We start from the raw sequence: 20320 nt of genomic DNA on the forward strand, positions 1-20320 counted from the left end.
GATGCCATGAGTCCTGGCTGGACCAGAGAAAGACAGCCAGACCACTTACTTACTTAGAAAAGATACTTTGTAAATTCATATATATCGCTCAGTTATTTAATATCAACAGATACTGTCATATATCATATTATGGGGAGGGAAGGAGGGGTTAATCTACTATCATGTAGTTTAAAATGAAAAGAAAGAAATTTCTTGTTACAGTTATTAATGATGGATATGATTATAATGGCTAGCGAGGCTCTGCATTTGCTTGGATACTGTTTGGTTATTATAACAAAGTATGTGGATGTATGTTGTAATGTACCATCGTCAAGTTACAGCACGCAGCTAGGGGAGGCAAGGCACAGATGGCATGGTAGCGGCATCTGGAGGCAGGAGTGATGGTGTCCCAGTCAGTGTGGCCGATTGTGGGCTTACCCCACAGCTGGCCAAACAGAACAGTACCCCCTCTCCAAAGCCCCCTGCCCTGACTTTTGGGCTTGGGTTTCTGGGGAAACTGCCTACGAAGGTCTTGCACCAGTTGAGGGGCTTGGAGATTTGAGGCTGGCTCCCAAGAATTTTGTTCGGGTCTGAAGCCCTTCCATGAGATAAGGTAGGTACTCAATCTTGTTTCTGACTCTTCATGAATCTAGAATCTCTTGGACGTCATGTAGGGGATCTTCTTCTAAAACCACCTCAGTTGGCTTGAGAAGTGGTCTTGAAGGCCATGACAAGATCATTGTTTTTAATAGCAATACATGAAAGGCATCATGTATTATGAGGGTGGTAGTCTCAATTTGAAGGCTGCTGGCCCCACCTGATGAATAATGGGGAATGGTCCCACAAACCTGGGATCAAATTTTAAAGATGGTATCTTGAGGTGCAGGTTCTTTGTACTGAGCCATACTAAATCTCCAGGCTAGAGTTGGGGTGCTGGGTGGTGTTTCTTATCTGCTTGCCTTTTAAAATGTAATGCTGCCTCCTCAAAGAGTTGGTAAGTCTTTTGCCATAGTTCTTGGAGCTCCTGCCCCTGATGTTAGCTGCTGGACAGGCAACAGGGGTGAGGAAAGGCAATGGTACTCGAGGATGGTGCCCAAAGACTAGGTAGAAGGTGAGAAACCTGTTAAACTCCCCATGTGGTTATTGTAGCAGAACTCTGCCCATGAGAGGAGGGATGCCAAATTATCTTGACACTGGTTTTCAAAAACCTCAGAAAGGCCTTGAGGGTCTGATTAACCCATTCAATCTACCTGTTGCTCAAAGGGTGATAGGCTGAAGTGAAGTCCAAGATGATTGTTCTGCCCCCATTAACTGTGAGCAGATTTATTGTTTGTTGTATATATACAGTTGTTCTGTTCCTGCTTGTAAGCTAGTGTGATGTCACAGGACTACAAGCCTCTATAATCCTGTAATCTTGTTGCTATTGGACCTTTATGGTCACATGTTTCCAGTTCCCATTAATTCTGGGCACTTCCTATTGGCTTAAGTACTGGTTCATGCCTGCTGGGACTTTTTTCAGTTTGCAAGTGGAGCTTCTGAGAGAAAGAAGAAAGAAGCAAGTGGATTCTCATCTCTCCTGCTCCTTAGGAATGCATTTCTTTTTTACCTAGACATACAATCAATAAGTGCACACAATAGGTGTGCTTAAATCTCCAGTACAATTCCTACAATAGCTATTTCAACTCTAGAGTCAGTGCTCTGAACCTGAGATCAATTTCTCTTCCCCCCCCCCCCCCCCCCCCTCAAGACTGCAACCAGTAAGTTACATGTTTTGATTACTTGTTGGCATAAACACTGTTGAAATTTAGACAAGGTGTCTTCATTGGAGATTTAGTATCTGATTTAGCTGACTGATTTGCAGTGCATGGGTGCTGTAAGATCAGAAAAGTGATACCGAATTTCTTGCATAGACTCTTCCAGAAGCAGGCTGTAAATTGTACTCCTCAGTTTGAGAGGATATGGTATGGGAGTCCATGTATTTCATTTCATTTCATTTATTAAAATGTATTAATTGCTTTAATTCTGGAAGTCTAAGCAATGTACAATAATACAGTTATAAAATAATAATAATATACAAAAATAAACCAAACTTGCTGTAATATAAACAACCACAGTTCACAACAACTCACATAATACAAAAATGCTCAGAGGGCAAACCATATCTTGTGCATCAGAAGCTCAATAGAAGGACTAATCTACAAATTGAAAGTCATTGTCAAGATAACTTGGTCAAAGGTCTGCTTCAGTAGGACATTTTTGAAAGCTTGCCTAAAAGACGTAATGCACTGAAAAAGTCTTAATTCAGTTGGTAAGGTATTCCAATAGGTAGGAGCTTCTATAAAAAACAGATTCTCTTGTGGTTGTAAGTCGGGCATATCTAACAAAGAGTACATCAAGCATGCTATGTTGGGATGATCTCAGCTGACAAAGGGATTGGTAGATTTTAAGAAGAGCATTAGCCCAAGGACAGATATTTGAATTTATCAGTTTAAATACTGTCATGCTGACTTTATAAGCAACTCGTTGACATATGGGAAGCCATTTTAGGGCTGCAAGCATAGGGGTGATATGTTGACAACATTTTACCCCAGAGATTAATCATGCAGTAGCGTTTAACAAAAGTGTGTAAAAAGCTATGCGGTAAACCTAAATAGAGATTATTACAATAGACAAGAACAGGAAAAATAGAAGCCTGAACAATAGTATGGAAATCATGCTGATTTAGCAAGTGCTTAATCCTGCAAGCATTTGAAGTTTATAAAACCCTGATTTGATGGTGGCTTTAATTTGGGTATGGAAGGAAAGGTGGAGATTGATCCAGACTCCAAGCTTTTGATAAGGTATGGCCCAAGGTCACAGTTACATCCTTGCCCTTCTTGACATTTCCTCTGCGTTTGATGCAATTAGCCACAAACACCTTCTCTCCCGCCTTTCTGACATAGGTTCAGCTCTGCAATGGTTCAAATCCTACCTCTCAAATAGACAATTTTCAGTCAAACTAGGCAATGCTGAATCCACTCACTATGCCCTCACCCAGGGAGTCTCTCAAGGTTCCTCTCTGTCATCCACCCTATTCAATATCTACCTTACACCCCTCTGCCAGCTCCTATCTGACCTGGGTCTCAAATTTTATCTCTATGCCGACAATGTCCAAATTATCATACCTATTCATGACTCTCTATCTGACTCCTTAAAACTCTGGGGAAATTGCCTTGCAGCCATTAACACCCTCCTTACAAATCTCCACTTTGCTATAAACACCTCCAAAACAGAACCGCTCCTCATATCACAACACCAACCTCCCAAATCCTCCCTCACTAATGACCCTGCGTATAGTACCATTTCCGCTCAGCACTCTGTCCAAAACCTTGGGGTTCTGATTGATCAGCAACTGAACCTCAAAAAATACATCACCACAATCCTCAAGGACGGCTTCTTCAAGCTCAATGTGATGAAAAAACTAAAACCATTACTCCACACTAATTATTTCCGTACCGTCATCCAGGCCACACTTGCTTCTAAAATGGACTACTGTAACTCCCTCTTCCTAGGTCTCCCTTATTCCTCCATAAAACCACTTCAAATGCTTCAGAAAGTGGTAGCAAGGACCATCTCTAATGCCCGTAAGTTTGATCATATCACTCCCATCCTTAAAGACCTGCACTGGCTCCCGATCCCCTCACGTATCTTCTATAAAACCCTTACAATTATCCACAAATCCATCTACATATACAATTCCAGCTGGCTTGAAGAGCCTTTCCGTTTCACACTCTCTAACCACCCCACCAGAGCTGCCAATAAAGGAACCCTCCACGTGCCTTCCCTCAAGAAGGCACACCTTACCTCCACGAGGGATCGAGCCCTTTCCATCGCCGGGCCTACCCACTGGAACTCACTTCCCGCGAACCTCCGGCTTGAGCCTTGTACCAGTAAATTTAAAACCAAGTTAAAAACTTGGCTTTTCAAACAGGCCTACCCCGAACAGATTCCCTGCTCCCTTAACACATGTAGCGCCAGCTCTTAACCTGATATCTGGTATAAGTTATGTTACAATATTTATCTTGTCTCCTTGTTGTTATTGTGATTGCAAGCAGCCTGTTGTTCTTGTTTGCCAGTTCCATGCTTTATCTTTGTTCCCATCTAATCCCTTCCCTGCACTTGTTTAATGTAATTCCTAACTTCAGTTCTGCTGTAAACCGATATGATGTAGCTACTAATATCGGTATAAAAAAGTGTTAAATAAATAAATAAATAAATAAACACTTTATTATGATGTAGCCATTGTCTGATGGATGACATGCAGATTTGTAAGTGCTCAAGAGTTTCGTATCACATTGAAAGAAGATGAATAAAATATTAAAGATCGTCTGCTTAGATTTTATAACCATCACAGATGCCAGCAAACAATTTAGTAATAGGGGCCAAATTATGTTAAATAGTACTGCTGATAAGGCAGAACCCTGAGGCACACTGGTTTTCATTGCAGTCCACTGTGAAAGGTCATTCTTACATTTAATTTGTTGTGCTCGGTTACTTAGATAAGAAGAGAACCAATCCAGCACTTTGCCAGCAATAACACATTCCTATTAATTGATACTGCAGTATCTCATGATCCACAGTATTGAACATAGCGGAAATGTCAAAGTCTACAAGAAGGTACTGGTGACCACTATCTAAACCCCTTCTGAAAGCATCAGTGAGGGAGAGAAGAAACAGTTCAGAACTCATTGGGCATCTAAAACCAAACTGATGGGTGTTGAGAATCTCTTTTTCTTCAATAAAATCCATTAGTTGTTGCAAAACTGCACTCTTAATGACCTTAGAAACAAATGGCAGAGAAGAAGTCGGATTTTTCTTTGTTATAATCTCCTAATGTCCTTTTTAAGTTGAATACCTATTGTAAAGCACTGCCGCTATTTTCTATATGTTCCAGCGCAGATGCTAAAGTTTTGTTGAATGTGAACCGACATGATGTTACTAAACGAATGGCGGTATATAAAGAACCTCAAATAAATAAATAAATAAAAAATATAACTACTGGGATCTGAAGTATGTAGACCTCACTTTTTAAAAAGGAGCTTCACAACTGTCTTTTTTAAGCTATCTGGAAACAAACTTGACACAAGAGTCATGTTAATAATAGAAGTCAAGGTAGGGGTAATGGCTTCTTTGGTAGTGTTGCACCCGTCGGTCGCAGACATTGCGACCTCTCATGCTCACCTTTTTTTTCCCTGCACCGTCAATCATTGGGAGAATGGCGGCCTCCGCCAACCAACGCCGACCTCCCCTGCATCCCCGGGATGGCATGGGCACTACCGACTGCCATCTTACTTCCAGAATCACCTAGGTGTGCGCGCACGCATAGGGCCTCCTTTTGTATACGTCATGGCAGGAACCTCGGGGGCCTCCCCTCCCGATGATGTCAACCTGCTGGTGTACTTAAGCTGACCGGCCCACTGCTAAGATGAGTTAGCAAGGAGTTCTCTCGTTGTTAAATCCTCTCCACATTGGGATCTGCTGTTCCAGTTTCTCCTCGTGGTATTCGGATACTCTGGGTACCCGTTCCACGGGGTCCCTTCCGCGTCTTGGTTATCCTGCTGGTGTCACCATCAAGGCTAACCCAAAGGGCTGGATGGACGAGGAGAAGATGATTGAGTGGCTGAGGGAGGTCTACGTCAAGAGACTGGACGGCTTTTTTCACAAATCCCCATCCCTATTGGTCTGTGACTCCATGCGCGCCCATGTGACCGATAATGTCAAAGCCCAAGTGAAGAAAACTAATTCAGAGCTTGCCGTAATTCTGGGTGGATTAACCAAAGAGCTCCAGCCGCTAGATATCGGCATCAACAGGTCATTTAAAGTTAAATTGAGAGCAGCGTGGGAGCGTTGGATGACAGAAGGTGACCACACATTCACCAACACAGGGAGGCAACGCTGGGCGAGTTATACCACTATGTGCCAGTGGATCGTGGATGGCTGGAAGAAGGTATCAGTCTCCAGTGTCATCCGAGCTTTCATGAAGGCTGGAATCATCACTGAAGAGCTAAGCAGCAGCAACGAGACCGACTCGGATAATGATGAGGGGGACCCGAGCATGCTTGATATAGAAATCGCCCAACTGTTTAACTCAGACACTGAAGATGAAGGATTTGATGGATTTGTGGTGGAGGAATGAACAGTTGTGTTTTTTGTTTTGTTTTTTTTAACTGAAAGAAACTAGAGGAGGAGGCTGCTGCAGCTATCATGTGTGCTGGGGGGGGGGGGGGGGGGAATGAGAGAACCAGCCAGCCTGAAGAGAATGTATGTGTGATTGAGAGTGTGCATGTGTAACTGTGAGTGAGAACCTGTGTGTAAGTGAGAGCATTTGATTGAGATCATCTATGTAAAGTGTGTGAGAGAGAGAAACTGGTCAGAGAGGTGATGTGTGTATATAAGAGAGACAATGGAACTGACTGGTCAGGGAGATGACTGGAGTGTGTGTGTGAGAGAGAAAGTGATTATGGGAATGAGAAGCCTGTGCATGTGGAGACAGCTAGCATAGGAGTGAGAAACATGGGTGTGTATGAGATACAGCATGGGAGTGAGAAGCCTGTGTGTGTGTGTGTGCATGCATGAGAGAGAGACTGATCGGAAAGGAAAGATGTGATGTAATGCCTGAGGGACGAGTTATGCCACTATGTGCCAGTGGATCGTGGATGCCTGGAAGAAGGTATCAGTCTCCAGTGTCATCTGAGCTTTCATGAAGGCTGGAATCATCACTGAAGAGCTAAGACCGACTTGTTACAACTGAACAAGTTGAGAGTTATTGTGAAAGAGTTGAATAAAGTTCAGTAAAGTCTGCCCTATGGTCTGAGCTTTGTTTCATTTAATGCACTGCGCCTTATAATCCGGTGCACCTTATAATCCGGTGCGCCTTATATATGAACCTGGACGCCTTAGCAGGCACTCATTGATAATGCGCCTTATAATCCGGTGCGCCTTATAGTCCGAAAAATACGGTATTAAAGTCTACCCCTATATCTGTTTCATGAATACATGAACAGGCTGCATTTAAACACATGGTTCAGCCGCAGTAATGCAGTACAGGAAATTTGGATCTACGTTTTCTGTTCAACAGGGCTAGCAGGTTTGGGCATTCGGTGGAGATTATGTGTTTGATCTCTAAAGAGAGGGAAGACAGCTGCTCCTATAATGCCGACCTCTGATAGCACAAAAGCAACATTGAGTGGTAAGACTTTCCCTCTAGTCTTCAACTAGCAAGAGCACTTGATTTGTCTGGTATGCCGTCCTAAAAGGGAAAATGGAGAAAAATATAAAGGAAAAACTTGATTGATGATATGAAGCTTGCAGCTACTTAGTACCATAGGTAGACAGGATCAATCTGTGCTTGCTCTCACCTTAAACAATACAATAGTATAATATTCAGTCAATAAACACCAGGACATAGTTTAGTTGATTTGAATAACACAGGCCACAGATTTGATGACCAGAGAAGGGAAGCTAAAGTAGATGCATGAGTCTTCTTAAATACTCTTAGATTTAGATTTAGTAAAATTTATAAATCGCCTACATACATATCACTTGGCGATGTACATACTAACACATAAAATAACATAAAACACAACAAATTCAAATTCTTCATTTTTAGATCCCCACTGTGCTTAGTGAAGTTGGTGTGGCTGGTTCTGAAGAAGGCCTGGATAGGTTCTTGGAGGAGAAGTCCATTACCTGCTATTAATAAAGTTGACTTAGAAAATAGCCAGCTATTACTAGCATCAATAGCTTGGGATATACTTAGTTTTTGGGTACTTGCCAGGTACTTGTAGCCTGGATTGGCCACTGTTGGAAACAGGATGCTGGGCTTGGTGGACCCTTGGTCTGACCCAGTATGGCAATTTCTTATGTTCTCTGTGGTACAGTCTATGGGAAGGGAAGAGGCCAACATAGGGCACTTTGAAGCATGCATAACTCTGTAACTCACACAGTTCGCCACAACTAAGCAAGGCTGCAGTCCTCTCCAGGAGTATGTTCATGTCCAGGCATCACCAAGTAGCCCACCATATGCCAAACAAGTTTACTAGGGTGGCGACAGTGGGCAGGGCACCTCCGGGGTACTCAAGGGCGACATTTTCAAAAAATGTGAAAGAAGGGGCAACAGCAGTCACTGAGCACCACTCGCTAGATGAGAGAAAAAGAGAGAGAGAGAGACCCCATAACTCTATATATCTAACACTGTCAGAGGGCAAATTCAAATAAGGGTGGTTTGGGGGGACGGTGTTACATTGTCTGCCTAGGGCGCTAAAAGACCCTTAGTCTGGGTGGACAGGGGCAGGGGTGTGGCCTGCTTGTTGCAAAGGTTGCTACCCCTAATTGAGCTGGATGTTCACTTGGATGCAGATCTGGCGATGCTCTCTACATTGGTGGTTGGGTGGAGGGGAAATAGGGCTGGAGGGTACTGGAAGCCAAGAGTAACAGGTGGGAGAGAGAAAAAGGAAAAAAAAAAAAAGGATAAAGTGCGTAGCTTGCTGGGCAGACTAGATGGGCCGTTTGGTCTTCTTCTGCCATCATTTCTATGTTTCTATATGTTTCTATCCACTCCTCAGAGGGCCTATCTGCCTTGGACTTCTCCTGAACTGATCCTCGGGTACCTTCTTCAGTTTCCTATGATACCAACATTGCTGAAGTCTCCACGGCCTTGGGCCACTATCGTTCTTCAGCATAGCTCTTTCTACCTATCTGGAGCTACAGGATTGCTGCAGCTACTTGAGATCCACTACCTGGTTCCTGTATCTCAAGACCTCTGCTACCTCATCATCCTAGGGTACAATTATCCTTGGCTTACCCACGCTGCGGGCCACTACTGGACCTTCTCATCTACAGTACCATCCTAAGTATATCTTGCTCTAGAAATGTGTTTACTGCATTTCCCGCTCCTCGGGTTATGCATTATCTTTTCTCCTTAATAAAGTCTCTCTCACAGCTGTGTCCTACGTCACTGAGACCTTGCCCACTGATGGTGAGGCTCTCGGGGCTCCTCCCTGTGTGCGGTGACATCACTCATCTTGGCCCGGGGTTCACAATTTCCTACAAAACCATAACAGATTGCTAACTCCATGGACCCAGCTCAGCTCTCAGCCCTTCAGGCCATTCCTGGCCTGACCCAACGTCTTGCCGAACAACAAAGGATACTAGAGACTCTGACTAATGCCTTTAATCAGCTAAACCCTCATCTGAATTCCACAGGAAAGCCTGACAAGGCCATCTCCTCTTCACTGGTGACGCTTGTATGTGTCTCCATACCCTTGCCAGCGCCTACACGCTTTACAGGTGACCCCCTGTTATGTAGGAGCTTTCTTAATCAGACTGTATGCACTTTTCGCTTCAACCTACTTACTTCCCAGACATAGTCTCCAAAACTATGTATATCCTATCTCTTCTAGATGGAAAAGCCCTGACCTGGGCTTCACCTCTCTGGGAATGTAATGACCCTATACTTCAGGACTTGACGGGATTTCTCACACTCTTTCGTTCTGTATTCAACGATCCCGCCCGCAAGACTGTCACTGGATCCGCTCTCCTGCTCTTACCACAAGGTACCAAACCTTTGACTGATTATGTTATTGAGTTTAAAACCTTGTCCTCAGAACTCTATTGGGACCTGGGGCTGTTTTTTCTTGGAGGGTCTTAACTCTCCCATCAAAGATGAATTAGTGGCACATGAACTTCCCATTACCTTGGACTCTCTCATTTAGCTAGTTGGGCGAATCGGTCGTCGACTGCGTGAGCACTCACAAGAAATGAAGAGTCATAGGAAGATCTCATCTGGAGTTTCTCGCTCTCGTCCAATGCCAGTTACTCAAACCACTCCTACACCCAATGTTGAGGAGGAAGAATAAAATGCAGCTAGGCCAGAGCCACCTTACATCGAAAGAGAGGCGTTATCGAAAGAGACTTTGCCTCTGCATGCACTGCGGACAACCTGGCCATGTGGTACCCTCCTGTTCTAGTATCCGCCGGAGGACTCTTCCTAGGTCTAACTTCTCCATTTCCTCCACTGTCATTTCCAGTCTCTATTATTTCGGATGCCCTCGAATTCCACACTCTAGCCCTCATAGACTCCGGGGCCAGAGGGAACTTCATACCCCAATCCCTTGAACTATCCCAATGGAGAAAAGCCTGCCATGGAAGATGCTTAGAGGCATTGACTCCTATGCCTTGTTTGACTACTACCACCTCCCTTCCAGGTTTACCTCCACAGTATCAGCCCTTCCAGGATGTGTTTTCCAAACAAGCGGCAGATGCTTTGCCACCTCACCGATCCTTTGACTGTGCCATCAACTTAGTACTGGGTTCCGAACCTCCTAAAGGAAGGGTGTACCCACTTTCTCTATCTGAAACAAAGGCTATGTCTACTTACATTCAGGAGAACTTGGCAAAGGGTTTCATTCGGCCTTCAAAGTCTCTGGCCGGATTCTTTTTCTTGGGTAAAAAAGATGGATCTCTCTGCCCATGTATAGACTATCGTGGCTTGAATGAGATCACCATGAAAGACCACTACCCACTGCCAAAATATTCACAAAGCTGGACCTCAGAGGAGCATATAATCTAGTTTGCATACGCTGGGGTGATGAATGGAAAACAGCATTCAATACCCGCGATGGCCATTTTGAATACTTGGTCATGCCCTTTGGCCTTTGCAATGCCCTGGCCGTGTTCCAAAACATGATGAATGAAATCTTCAGAGACATGTTGTACAACTGTGTAGTAGTGTATTTGGACGATATACTGGTCTTGTCTCAGGATCTCCAGACTCACCAGTTGGACGTCTCCAAAGTTCTTCAGAGACTCAGAGATAAACATCTATATGCCAAATTAGAGAAGTGTCTGTTCCACCAAGAGTCTGTTCCCTTTATGGGATATGTAGTGTCCAGCCAGAGGTTCCAAATGGATCTGCAAAAGACCAAGAGCATTCAGGACTGGCCCCAAACTACTGGTCTAAAAGCTCTACGCCGATTCCTCGGATTCACCAACTACTATAGATCATTCATTCATCACTACTCCACCTTAGAACATAAGAACATGCCATACTGGTTCAGACCAAGGGTCCATCAAGCCCAGCATCCTGTTTCCAAAAATGGCCAATGCAGGCCATAAGAACCTGGCAAGTACCCAATAACTAAGTCTATTCCATGTTACCATTGCTAGTAATAGCAGTGGCTATTTTCTAAGTCAACTCAATTAATAGCAGGTAATGGACTTCTCCTCCAAGAACTTATCCAATCCTTTTTTAAACACAGCTATACTAACTGCACTAAACATATCCTCTGGCAACAAATTTCAGAGTTTAATCGTGCGTTGAGTGAAGAAGAACTTTCTCTGATTTATTTTTAAATGTGCCACATGCTAACTTCATGGAGTGCCCCTAGTCTTTCTATTATCGGAAAGACTAAATAACCAATTCACATCTCCCATTCTAGACCTCTCATGATTTTAAACACCTCTATCATATCCCCCTTAGCCGTCTCTTCTCCAAAACACAAGAAGACAACAACGAGAGACCAAAGAGCACGAGACCGAGGGAACACGAGACCGAGGGAACATGAGATTGAGGGAACGGAGACCGAGTGAGTGGTGACCGAGCGAGCGGTGACCGAGCGAGCGGTGACCTCGCGAACGGTGACCGCGCAATTGACAATACGTGCCGCGTCTGGCAGCAAACAGAAGCAGTAAAGTGAGATAAGCAGGGCCTGCTCGCGGGGGTAAACTCCGCGGGCAGGGCTCATAACATCCAGTAAGGGTAACCCCCCAACATCCTCTTCAGTAAACACAGAAGCAAAGAAATCATTTAATCTTTCCGCGATGGCCTTATCTTCTCTAAGTGCCCCATTTAACTCCTTGATCATCTAATGGTCCAACTGACTCCCTCACAGGCTTTCTGCTTCGGATATATTTTAAAAAGTTTTTACTGTGAGTTTTTGCCTCTACGGCCAACTTCTTTTCAAATTCTCTCTTAGCCTGTCTTATCAATGTCTTACATTTAACTTGCCAATGTTTATGCATTATCCTATTTTCTTCTGTTGGATCCTTCTTCCAATTTTTGAATGAAGATCTTTTGGCTAAATAGCTTCTTTCACCTCTCCTTTTAACCATGCCGGTAATCGTTTTGCCTTCTTTCCACGTTTCTTAATGTGTGGAATACATCTGGACTGTGCTTCTAGAATGGTATTTTTTAACAATGACCACGCCTCTTGCACACTTTTTACCTTTGTAGCTGCTCCTTTCAGTTTTTTTCTATTTTTCCCATTTTATCAAAGTTTCCCTTTTGAAAGTTTAGCACGAGAGCCGTGGATTTGCATACTGTCCTCCTTCCAGTCATTAATTCAAATTTAACCATATTATGATCACTATTGCCAAGCGGCCCCACCACCGTTACCTCTCTCACCAAGTCCTGTGCTCCCCTGAGAATTAGATCTAAAATTGCTCCCTCTCTCGTCGGTTCCTGAACCAATTCCATCCAGGTACTGTATCTCTCTAGCACAATTAGCAGCACAGTATGAAACATCATCAGATAACAAGTGAAAAGATAACTGCCTATTAAAGAGGAATCATAAAGGATGTAATCCAAACTGCATCCAACAGAAACAAACATCTCCGTGCCCTGAAGGGAAGTTCCAATAGAGCACAACGCCCAGGAAAATGAAATCAGGAACAATATTCTCATCCATACCCACATATCACCCTTTATTTATTATACAGGGTATAATTTATGCCTAACATACCCGTTTTATTGCTCCTCCTTTCACGTTATATATAGTTTGTTTTGCTTCCTTTTTGCTATTGTTCTATGTAAGGGCCTTGCCCAATAGTTCTTAGTTGTATGTACACCGATACGATGTGCAAACGGTTATCGGTATAGAAGAAATTTGAAATAAATAAATAAAATAAATAAATATTTCTAACCCATTCTTCTCCCTATTTATAGCAACAGATGTAAAACTAAATATATCCCCCCCCCCTCGTCACATACATCGACATGTAAGTTAGTTAATTATTTATGGCTTCTTCATCAGCCTCTTGCAAGGCATCTGTATAATAGGAATATTTTCTAATACCAGGTTATTTATTGTTCTTATATGTTTTCTTATATTTATTTGTTACTTAAAAGTTCTTCGTTATATGTAATGCTACCAAGCAAGTTTAATTGTTCTCTGTAAACCGATTTGATTTGCATACAATGTAAGAAGATCGGTATATAAAAAACTAAAAAATAAATAAATAAATAAATATTCCTCCCACTCAGTCACATCAAAGACAAAGAATCCAACATTCCCACATCCACACAACCCCCTAATTTGCAGCCAGCCTCATTACTAAAACAGAGTGAAACAAACAGCACATCTCTTGCATACCACATAAACTAAGCATGAAACAAAGCATGTGTTCATTCATACCTTTAACACTCAACCAGACCTACAGATGACATACAAGACCAAAACAGAAACAAAAGCCATGTATTCAAAATAGAGGAACTGGAACATGTAATGGTTGCAATAGCTGCACCTCTGCAGGTCAACGCAAACCATCAGATACATGGCCCACTAGAGGGACTGACAAAGCAAACCACAGACAAACAAGAAGGTACATGAAAAGAAAACAACAACAACAAAAAAGAGATGCAAACAATCATCGATGGCAGTGGATATAAAGAAAAAATCCACAGCAGAAGGTATCCATCATCCGTGAAGACAAATGGATGTCAAAGCATCCAATTTCATGAAGAAAGCGAAATAGCCGGTCAGTGAAGTGCAAAGACCAAGATCTTTAGCTATGATGCACTCAGGTGAATTTCATGTCCTGGTGTGACACCTTGGCGGTGAAAGCTCATAGTAAAGTTAGATCTTCAAAACGTTCTTTTATCATAATCGTTGTGATCTTCATTTGGAACAATGGTATATAAAATATATAAATAAATAAGTAAATATTATTTGCAGTCACTTATATATGGGCTGGAAAATGCAAGCCATACCAGGCATTGATCTTTTGCAGCGAGTATCACATAGCCAGGAATTGTTTCCTGCGCCATACTGTGGCTTTACATAGGTTCAGAAATATGAACACCTTTTTACCCTCATGGAACAATGGCGACTGCAGATCTCAAGCACCTGAGGATAACACAATAGTTTCAGCACAAAGGGCCTTGGCAATTTAGCTCTGGATTGAATTGAAGGAGCCCTGTGAGCCTGCTTTACCTTGAATGGGTGCTCAAAGTGTAAGTCATCAAAAATTCCAAAAAGATTTCATAAATCCAACAGGATCTAACCCTTCAGCATTTTCAGGGATGCCCAAGATAAGGATATTATTCTTCCGTGATCTGCTGCTGATATCTTCCAGAGCTCTTTCCAGCATCACCATTTTCTTCGTTGCTGAAGATCTGAAATGTTTTCTGTTCCAATGTGTCCATATGTTCCCTCATACCTAAAAATTCATTTTTAAGCAAAGCAACATCTGATTGAATAGCCTTCATGGTGACAGTATTAGTTTTAAGTAAGTCTTTAATTCGTATAAGCTCCAGCAAGAGAGACTGCAGAGAGACCTTGTCTTCCTTATTTGACACCATTTTGGCCAGGGATGGAGTATCCTATTTGACCCTCTTAGCTCCTTGTTGGAGCTGCAAGGACAGATCCACACACTGATTTTGATGTGTCCATGATGGGAACACAGTCTGAAGCATCACCACCACTGAAAGAGGAAAAGGTCTGCTAAAATCGATGAGAATTATGATACATGAAAGAAATAGCCTGGGAATGTTAGGTAGCCATCTTGAAGGCTGCTCAAAAATGAACCCCAAGGCCCCTATATGGTGGACTGAATTAATAACTGCTTGAGTGATAGACAACAGAGGATAGTGGTAAATTAAATTCCCTCTGAGAAGAGAAAAGTGATTAATGGAATGTCTCAGTGATCAGTTCTAGGCATCCCAGAGGGAGTAGCCAGAATAGGAATTGAAGAGAAGTCAAATATTAGTTAATATTCTATGCAGAAAAAATGGAGAATCATACATTTGAGGATGCAGAAATCCAAGGGAGCTGTATGCCCTGGATGTGAGAAATTGATGTGCACTGACTAGTAGAGAGGGAGTCGGAGGCCTCAGAATGATAGCGTCTGATGATCTCAAGGTAGTGAAAAACAGGTTGACAAGATGGTGGCACCAGAGGGATGTTATAGTACACAGGGAGAGGTAACCAGGAGAAAAACTGATGCTGCTTTTGCAGGTCTTGGTGTGGCCTCACCAGGAATACAGTGACAGTTCTGGAGGCCGTATCTCAGAGAGATGGGCGGATTCCAGGAAAAGATCGGCCCGGGGATTTTCGGAAAAACTGGCCCAGGAGATACCCCGTGGTCTGCCGAGTGCAGCTCTGTCACGGCCACGCTCGGCAGACCACGTGACCAGAGCGACCGGCCCACCGGGGGATGGCCAACCCCCCAATAGGCCAATCTGCCCCTGCTTCGAGAGGATATAGAGGCTAGTAGTGGCAGTCCAGAGAAAGGCAACAAAAATAGTGTGGGGCCTGTTTCAAAAACCATATGAGATGAGACTTTAGGGCCTAAATATGTATACTCTAGAGGAGAACAAAGAGAGGGAAGATGTGATAGAAACCTTTAAATACCTGAAAAGTATTAATTAGTCACAAATAACAAACTATTTTCAATGGAAAGGAAGTTAGAGAACAAGGAGTCAGGATATAAAGCGCTGTAAGGGTTGGAATCATGCAAGGAAATATTTTTTCATGAAAACGTGGAAGAGGCCTGAAATGCCCTTGCACAGGTAGCGTGATGTAGAAATAAATGGTAATGGAATTTAAAAAAGATATGGGATAAACACTGAGGATCCCTAGTGGCAAGAGGATGGTATTGAAGCACTGGGATAACCTGCATGAAGTGGCAATTCAGTCCAAAATAGCAGTGTACTTCCAAGCAGGCATGGGGGTTGCCTGCAGGGAGCAGCAGTTACAACCCTAAACAGGAGTGGTAGGATTGCAGCAGGGCTCCAAGAAAGCACTGGGATAACCTGAACAGAGCGGCGGTTAAAGCCCTACCTAAAGTAGACGCAACTTAACTGGGCAGACTGGATGGGCCACTTTGGAATATATATCTGCCATCATATAATATAATCACTATAAATTTTAATATCAAAGCTGGCCGTTTCCATTTCCAATCAGATGATGTCTCTTAATAATTTTGCGGTTAATGAAGTAATAAAATAAAGCAAAGAGAGAAAGAGCAGCACAGAGCGTGAATATCTTAAATGTGACCCCAAGTGGCTATCCTGAATTCTGTTTCAGACTAAGAGGTGGTCCAGTTTCCCTTTGAAGTGGACATTCGAGTCCCGCTGCCGCTCCTTGTGATCTTGGGCAAGTCACTTTACCCTCCATTGCCTCAGGTACAAACTTACAGCCCGATACTGTAAAACCGCGGGAGAGCGGACGAACGCCCGCTCTCCCGGCGCATGCACCGGCCCTTTGCCGGTGCGAGCTATCCAGTATGCTCCAGCATGCAAATTAGGCGACGCGGTGCAAACGAGGGAAAGGAGGCGCTAGGGACACTAGCGCGTCCCTAGCGCCTCCTTTTGGCCTGGAGCGGCGGCTGTCAGCGGGTTTGACAGCCGACGCTCAATTTTGCCGGCGTCGGTTCTCGAGCCCGCTGACAGCCACGGGCTCGGAAACCGGACGCCGGCAAAATTGAGCGTCCGGTTTTCGGCCCGACAGCCACGGGCCGAATTCAAATTTTTTTTTTTTTTTTACTTTTTTTTACTTTTGGGACCTCCGACTTAATATCGCTATGATATTAAGTCGGAGGGTGCACAGAAAAGCAGTTTTTACTGCTTTTCTGTGCACTTTCCTGGCGCCGGAAGAAATTAGCGCCGACCCAAAGGTCGGCGCTAATTTCTTAGAGTAAAATGTGCGGCTTGGCTGCACATTTTACTTACTGGATCCCGCGCGCATACCTAATAGGGCCCTCAAAATGCATTTGCATGTTGAGGGCGCTATTAGGTGCCGCGGGTGGGCCGCGTGTTTTCCTCCCCTTACTGAATAAGGGGTAAGGGAAAACACGCGTCCAGAGCAGGCTGACAGTGCGCTCCGACGGAGCACACTTTACTGTATCGACCTGTTAGATTGTAAGCCCTCTGAGGATAGAGAAATACCTACAGTACCTGAATGTAAACTGGTGTGATATCTCAGATCAAATGTCAGTATATAAAAAAATAAAAAAATAAACATTCAATCTTATTTGCAACTTTTAGTTAGAGAATTCTGAATATGGAGCATGGTAAAATATTTATACACAAGTCCATAAGTTTACACTACAAATAATGGATAGTTATTGATCACGGTGGCCAGATCTACTGCCGTCACTGGAATCACCCACACTGCCAGAGTTTATTAACAGATACCATGTTATGTCTTCAAACCAAGAGGTAACCACACTAATCTCAAAAGGTCCCGGGCACATCACAAGAGTATTATTGTTCCATTCATTAAAAATATCGTCTCTAGTTAAGATACTTACCTGTCCGCATGATGAATCCCATGATGGAAACTGGAAAACAGAAAGGAGATAACATCACTTTTTTAGAAGAAAAGACAATCGGGTAGATTTTAGAAAAATATGCGCGTGCCTCTGTGTGTGCATGCTACTCGGAGAACACACATGGACGCGTGATTTGCCCAGTTTATGCGCGGCGATGATATCAGGCCTCCCCCATTCCCTCCCAGTTCGCTCCCATTAAGGAGCAGACTGGGAGGGAACTTTCCTACCCTTCTACCTACCCTCCCTCTCTCTTCCCCTCTCTTCCACGACCCTTTTGAAGGCCCTACCTTTTTTAATTTTCTTTATTTCCGAACTAGTTGCACGAGCCGGCAGCCAGCGTGCGATCCCCTGGCACGGCAGCAAATGGCCACTTCCAGACAGCCCCTTTTCTTGGGCCCAGGACTTCTGCACGTAACAGGAGTTACGCACGTGGCCGGGCCCCTATTAAGATGCGCGTGGCGCATGTAAGGCCTGGCCGCCCATGTAACCCCCGTTTTCCCCACCTACAAGGGATTTAAAATTTAGCTGAATGTGTTTAGTATTCATTCATTCATTCATTCATGTATTTTATTTATTTATCATTACATTTATTAATGGCGGTATCCTAGTGGCTCACAGGAATTTAAAAACAGAATTTTTTTTCATACAATATAATAAAATCAAGAAATAAATTACAAATATAGAAACCAATCCATACAGCAAAGCCAATAGAAATACTATATTAATTTCAGCATAATTTTGCAATAACAAATAGAATACAACAATAATAAATATTCCAAACAGTATAATAGAATCAAACAAATTACAAACATAATAAACCTATCCATACAGTAAAACCAATAGAAATACTATAATAACTTCAAGCATAATGTTAGCATTTTATAAAAGTATTTGAGAAAATCGTCAAAAACTGAAGTCTTGGGATAGGAGGCAATGACTTACTGTAGATTGGTAAATGTTAAAAGAAGGAAATAAAAGAGTAGGACTAAATTCTCAGATTTCCCAAAGAAAAAGGTGAATAGTAGAGTACCTTAGAGATCTGCCCTGGAACTAGCATTGTTTAGCTTATTCATTAAAGATCTTGCAGAGTAAAGAGTGATGTGACCAGATTTACAGATGACACAAAAATATTCAAATTAGTTAAAGCATGAACTGCAGAGAACCTTGCAAGACTGAGGAACTGGACACTTAAAAGGCAGATGGGGGAGGAGGCATGCAGGAACGAGGAGAAGGTCCGCTCTAACTGAGACGCTGTGCCGGCAAAAAGATCAGCTGAGATGCCACACTGCAGTCGCTGAGTAGTGACGTCAGTTGGACGTCTCCCAGCCCCCCGACTATAAAATCTCCGGAGGGGCAGCACAGAAGCGGGAGGAGGCGTGCAGGAACGAGGAGAAGGTCCGCTCTAACCAAGACGCTGTGCCGGCAAAAAGATCAGCTGAGACGCCACACTGCAGTCGCTGAGTAGTGACGTCAGTCGGACGTCTCCCAGCCCCCCGACTATAAAATCTCCAGAGGGGCAGCACAGAAGCGGGAGGAGGCGTGCAGGAACGAGGAGAAGGTCCGCTCTAACCGAGACGCTGTGCCGGCAAAAAGATCAGCTGAGACGCCACGCTGCAGTCGCTGAGTAGTGACGTCAGTCGGACGTCTCCCAGCCCCCCGACTATAAAATCTCCGGAGGGGCGCCGACACGCCGCCACCGGCACCTCGCCTAAGCCGCGCGTGCCGAAGGGGCGCGCGGCTTTGGCTGGCTTAGGCCGGAGAAGGCCGGGAGCCGGCAAGAATTTCTTTTATTTTGAGTATAATTTCTTAATGGGGAGAAAGAGGAAGGCCCGGATCGTAACCTCATCACCTGGTCAACAACGTAGCACAGGACCCATGAACCACCACGTGGTAAGATTGGTGGATACACCGAAAGAGGACAGTGAGGGAGCATTTTCTTTTGCTTCCCTGAGTCCCGGTGAAGGCCCAAAGTCTCCCTACAAGCCGCTGGAGCAGAGACAACGGACCCAGCGAGAAACCCGGTAGGACAAGTCCAAGTGGACATTAGCCTAAGGAATCAGGCTGAAGTTCCCTGGACTGATAAAACAATTACTTCCATAGTTGAAGGGATTGTTCCTGCTGGTAGTCAGGGTAGTTTAACCTCTGGAGGAATCCAGGGGAATCTTACCCTTGAAGACCTAGGGAGAATGATTATGAAGTTAGATGGTAATATTATTAAGATGAATGAATCATTACTGCCAGTAATTAAGGAAAATAAGATGTCCATTGAATTGCATGAAAAGAAATTAGAGAAATGTGAAAATGATATGTTAACTGTCACTAATAAGTTACAATTGGTACAAGATTCAGGTAATGCTTTTATTAAAGACAGTCTTATCATCCACAAGGAGTTAGAATATATGGAAAATCTAATGAGGGTAAAGAATTTACGATTAATTAATTTCCCTGTAACTAGACTTCTCTCACCCTGGGAATTGTTTAGAAAATATTTAAAGGAAAATCTTTTATATGAGGAGGAAGAAATCCCCAAGCTTTCAAAAATCTATTATTTACCTAGGAAAACCTCCAGTATTAGAGGTTTTGACCAAGGGGAAGAACCATCCTCACCAGGCCTCTCGACCTTTTTAGAAGAGTCGGTAGACCTGATAAATAAGAGAGCTACCTTGATAATTTCATGTCTAGTTGAACAGGATAAAGAAAAGTTGTTTAAAAAATATTTCTCAGTAAAAGATATATTATTTTGTGGACATCG

The 20320-nt window shown here is 43.5% G+C and overlaps 1 protein-coding gene across 1 annotated transcript in view; it reads right to left on the reverse strand.

Annotated features, from left to right (window-relative positions):
• Positions 1–20320, reverse strand: part of LOC115099919 (scavenger receptor cysteine-rich type 1 protein M130-like) — a 152601-nt gene that overhangs the window by 113568 nt on the left and 18713 nt on the right. Inside the window, exon 2 of the mRNA XM_029617927.1 lies at positions 17548–17577. Within this exon, the coding sequence (XP_029473787.1) occupies positions 17548–17577 (30 nt within the window). The remainder of the gene's footprint in view (positions 1–17547; positions 17578–20320) is intronic.

This window comes from Rhinatrema bivittatum, chromosome 10 (genome assembly GCF_901001135.1).
Source record: "Rhinatrema bivittatum chromosome 10, aRhiBiv1.1, whole genome shotgun sequence".
Classification (NCBI taxonomy): Eukaryota; Metazoa; Chordata; class Amphibia; order Gymnophiona; family Rhinatrematidae; genus Rhinatrema; species Rhinatrema bivittatum.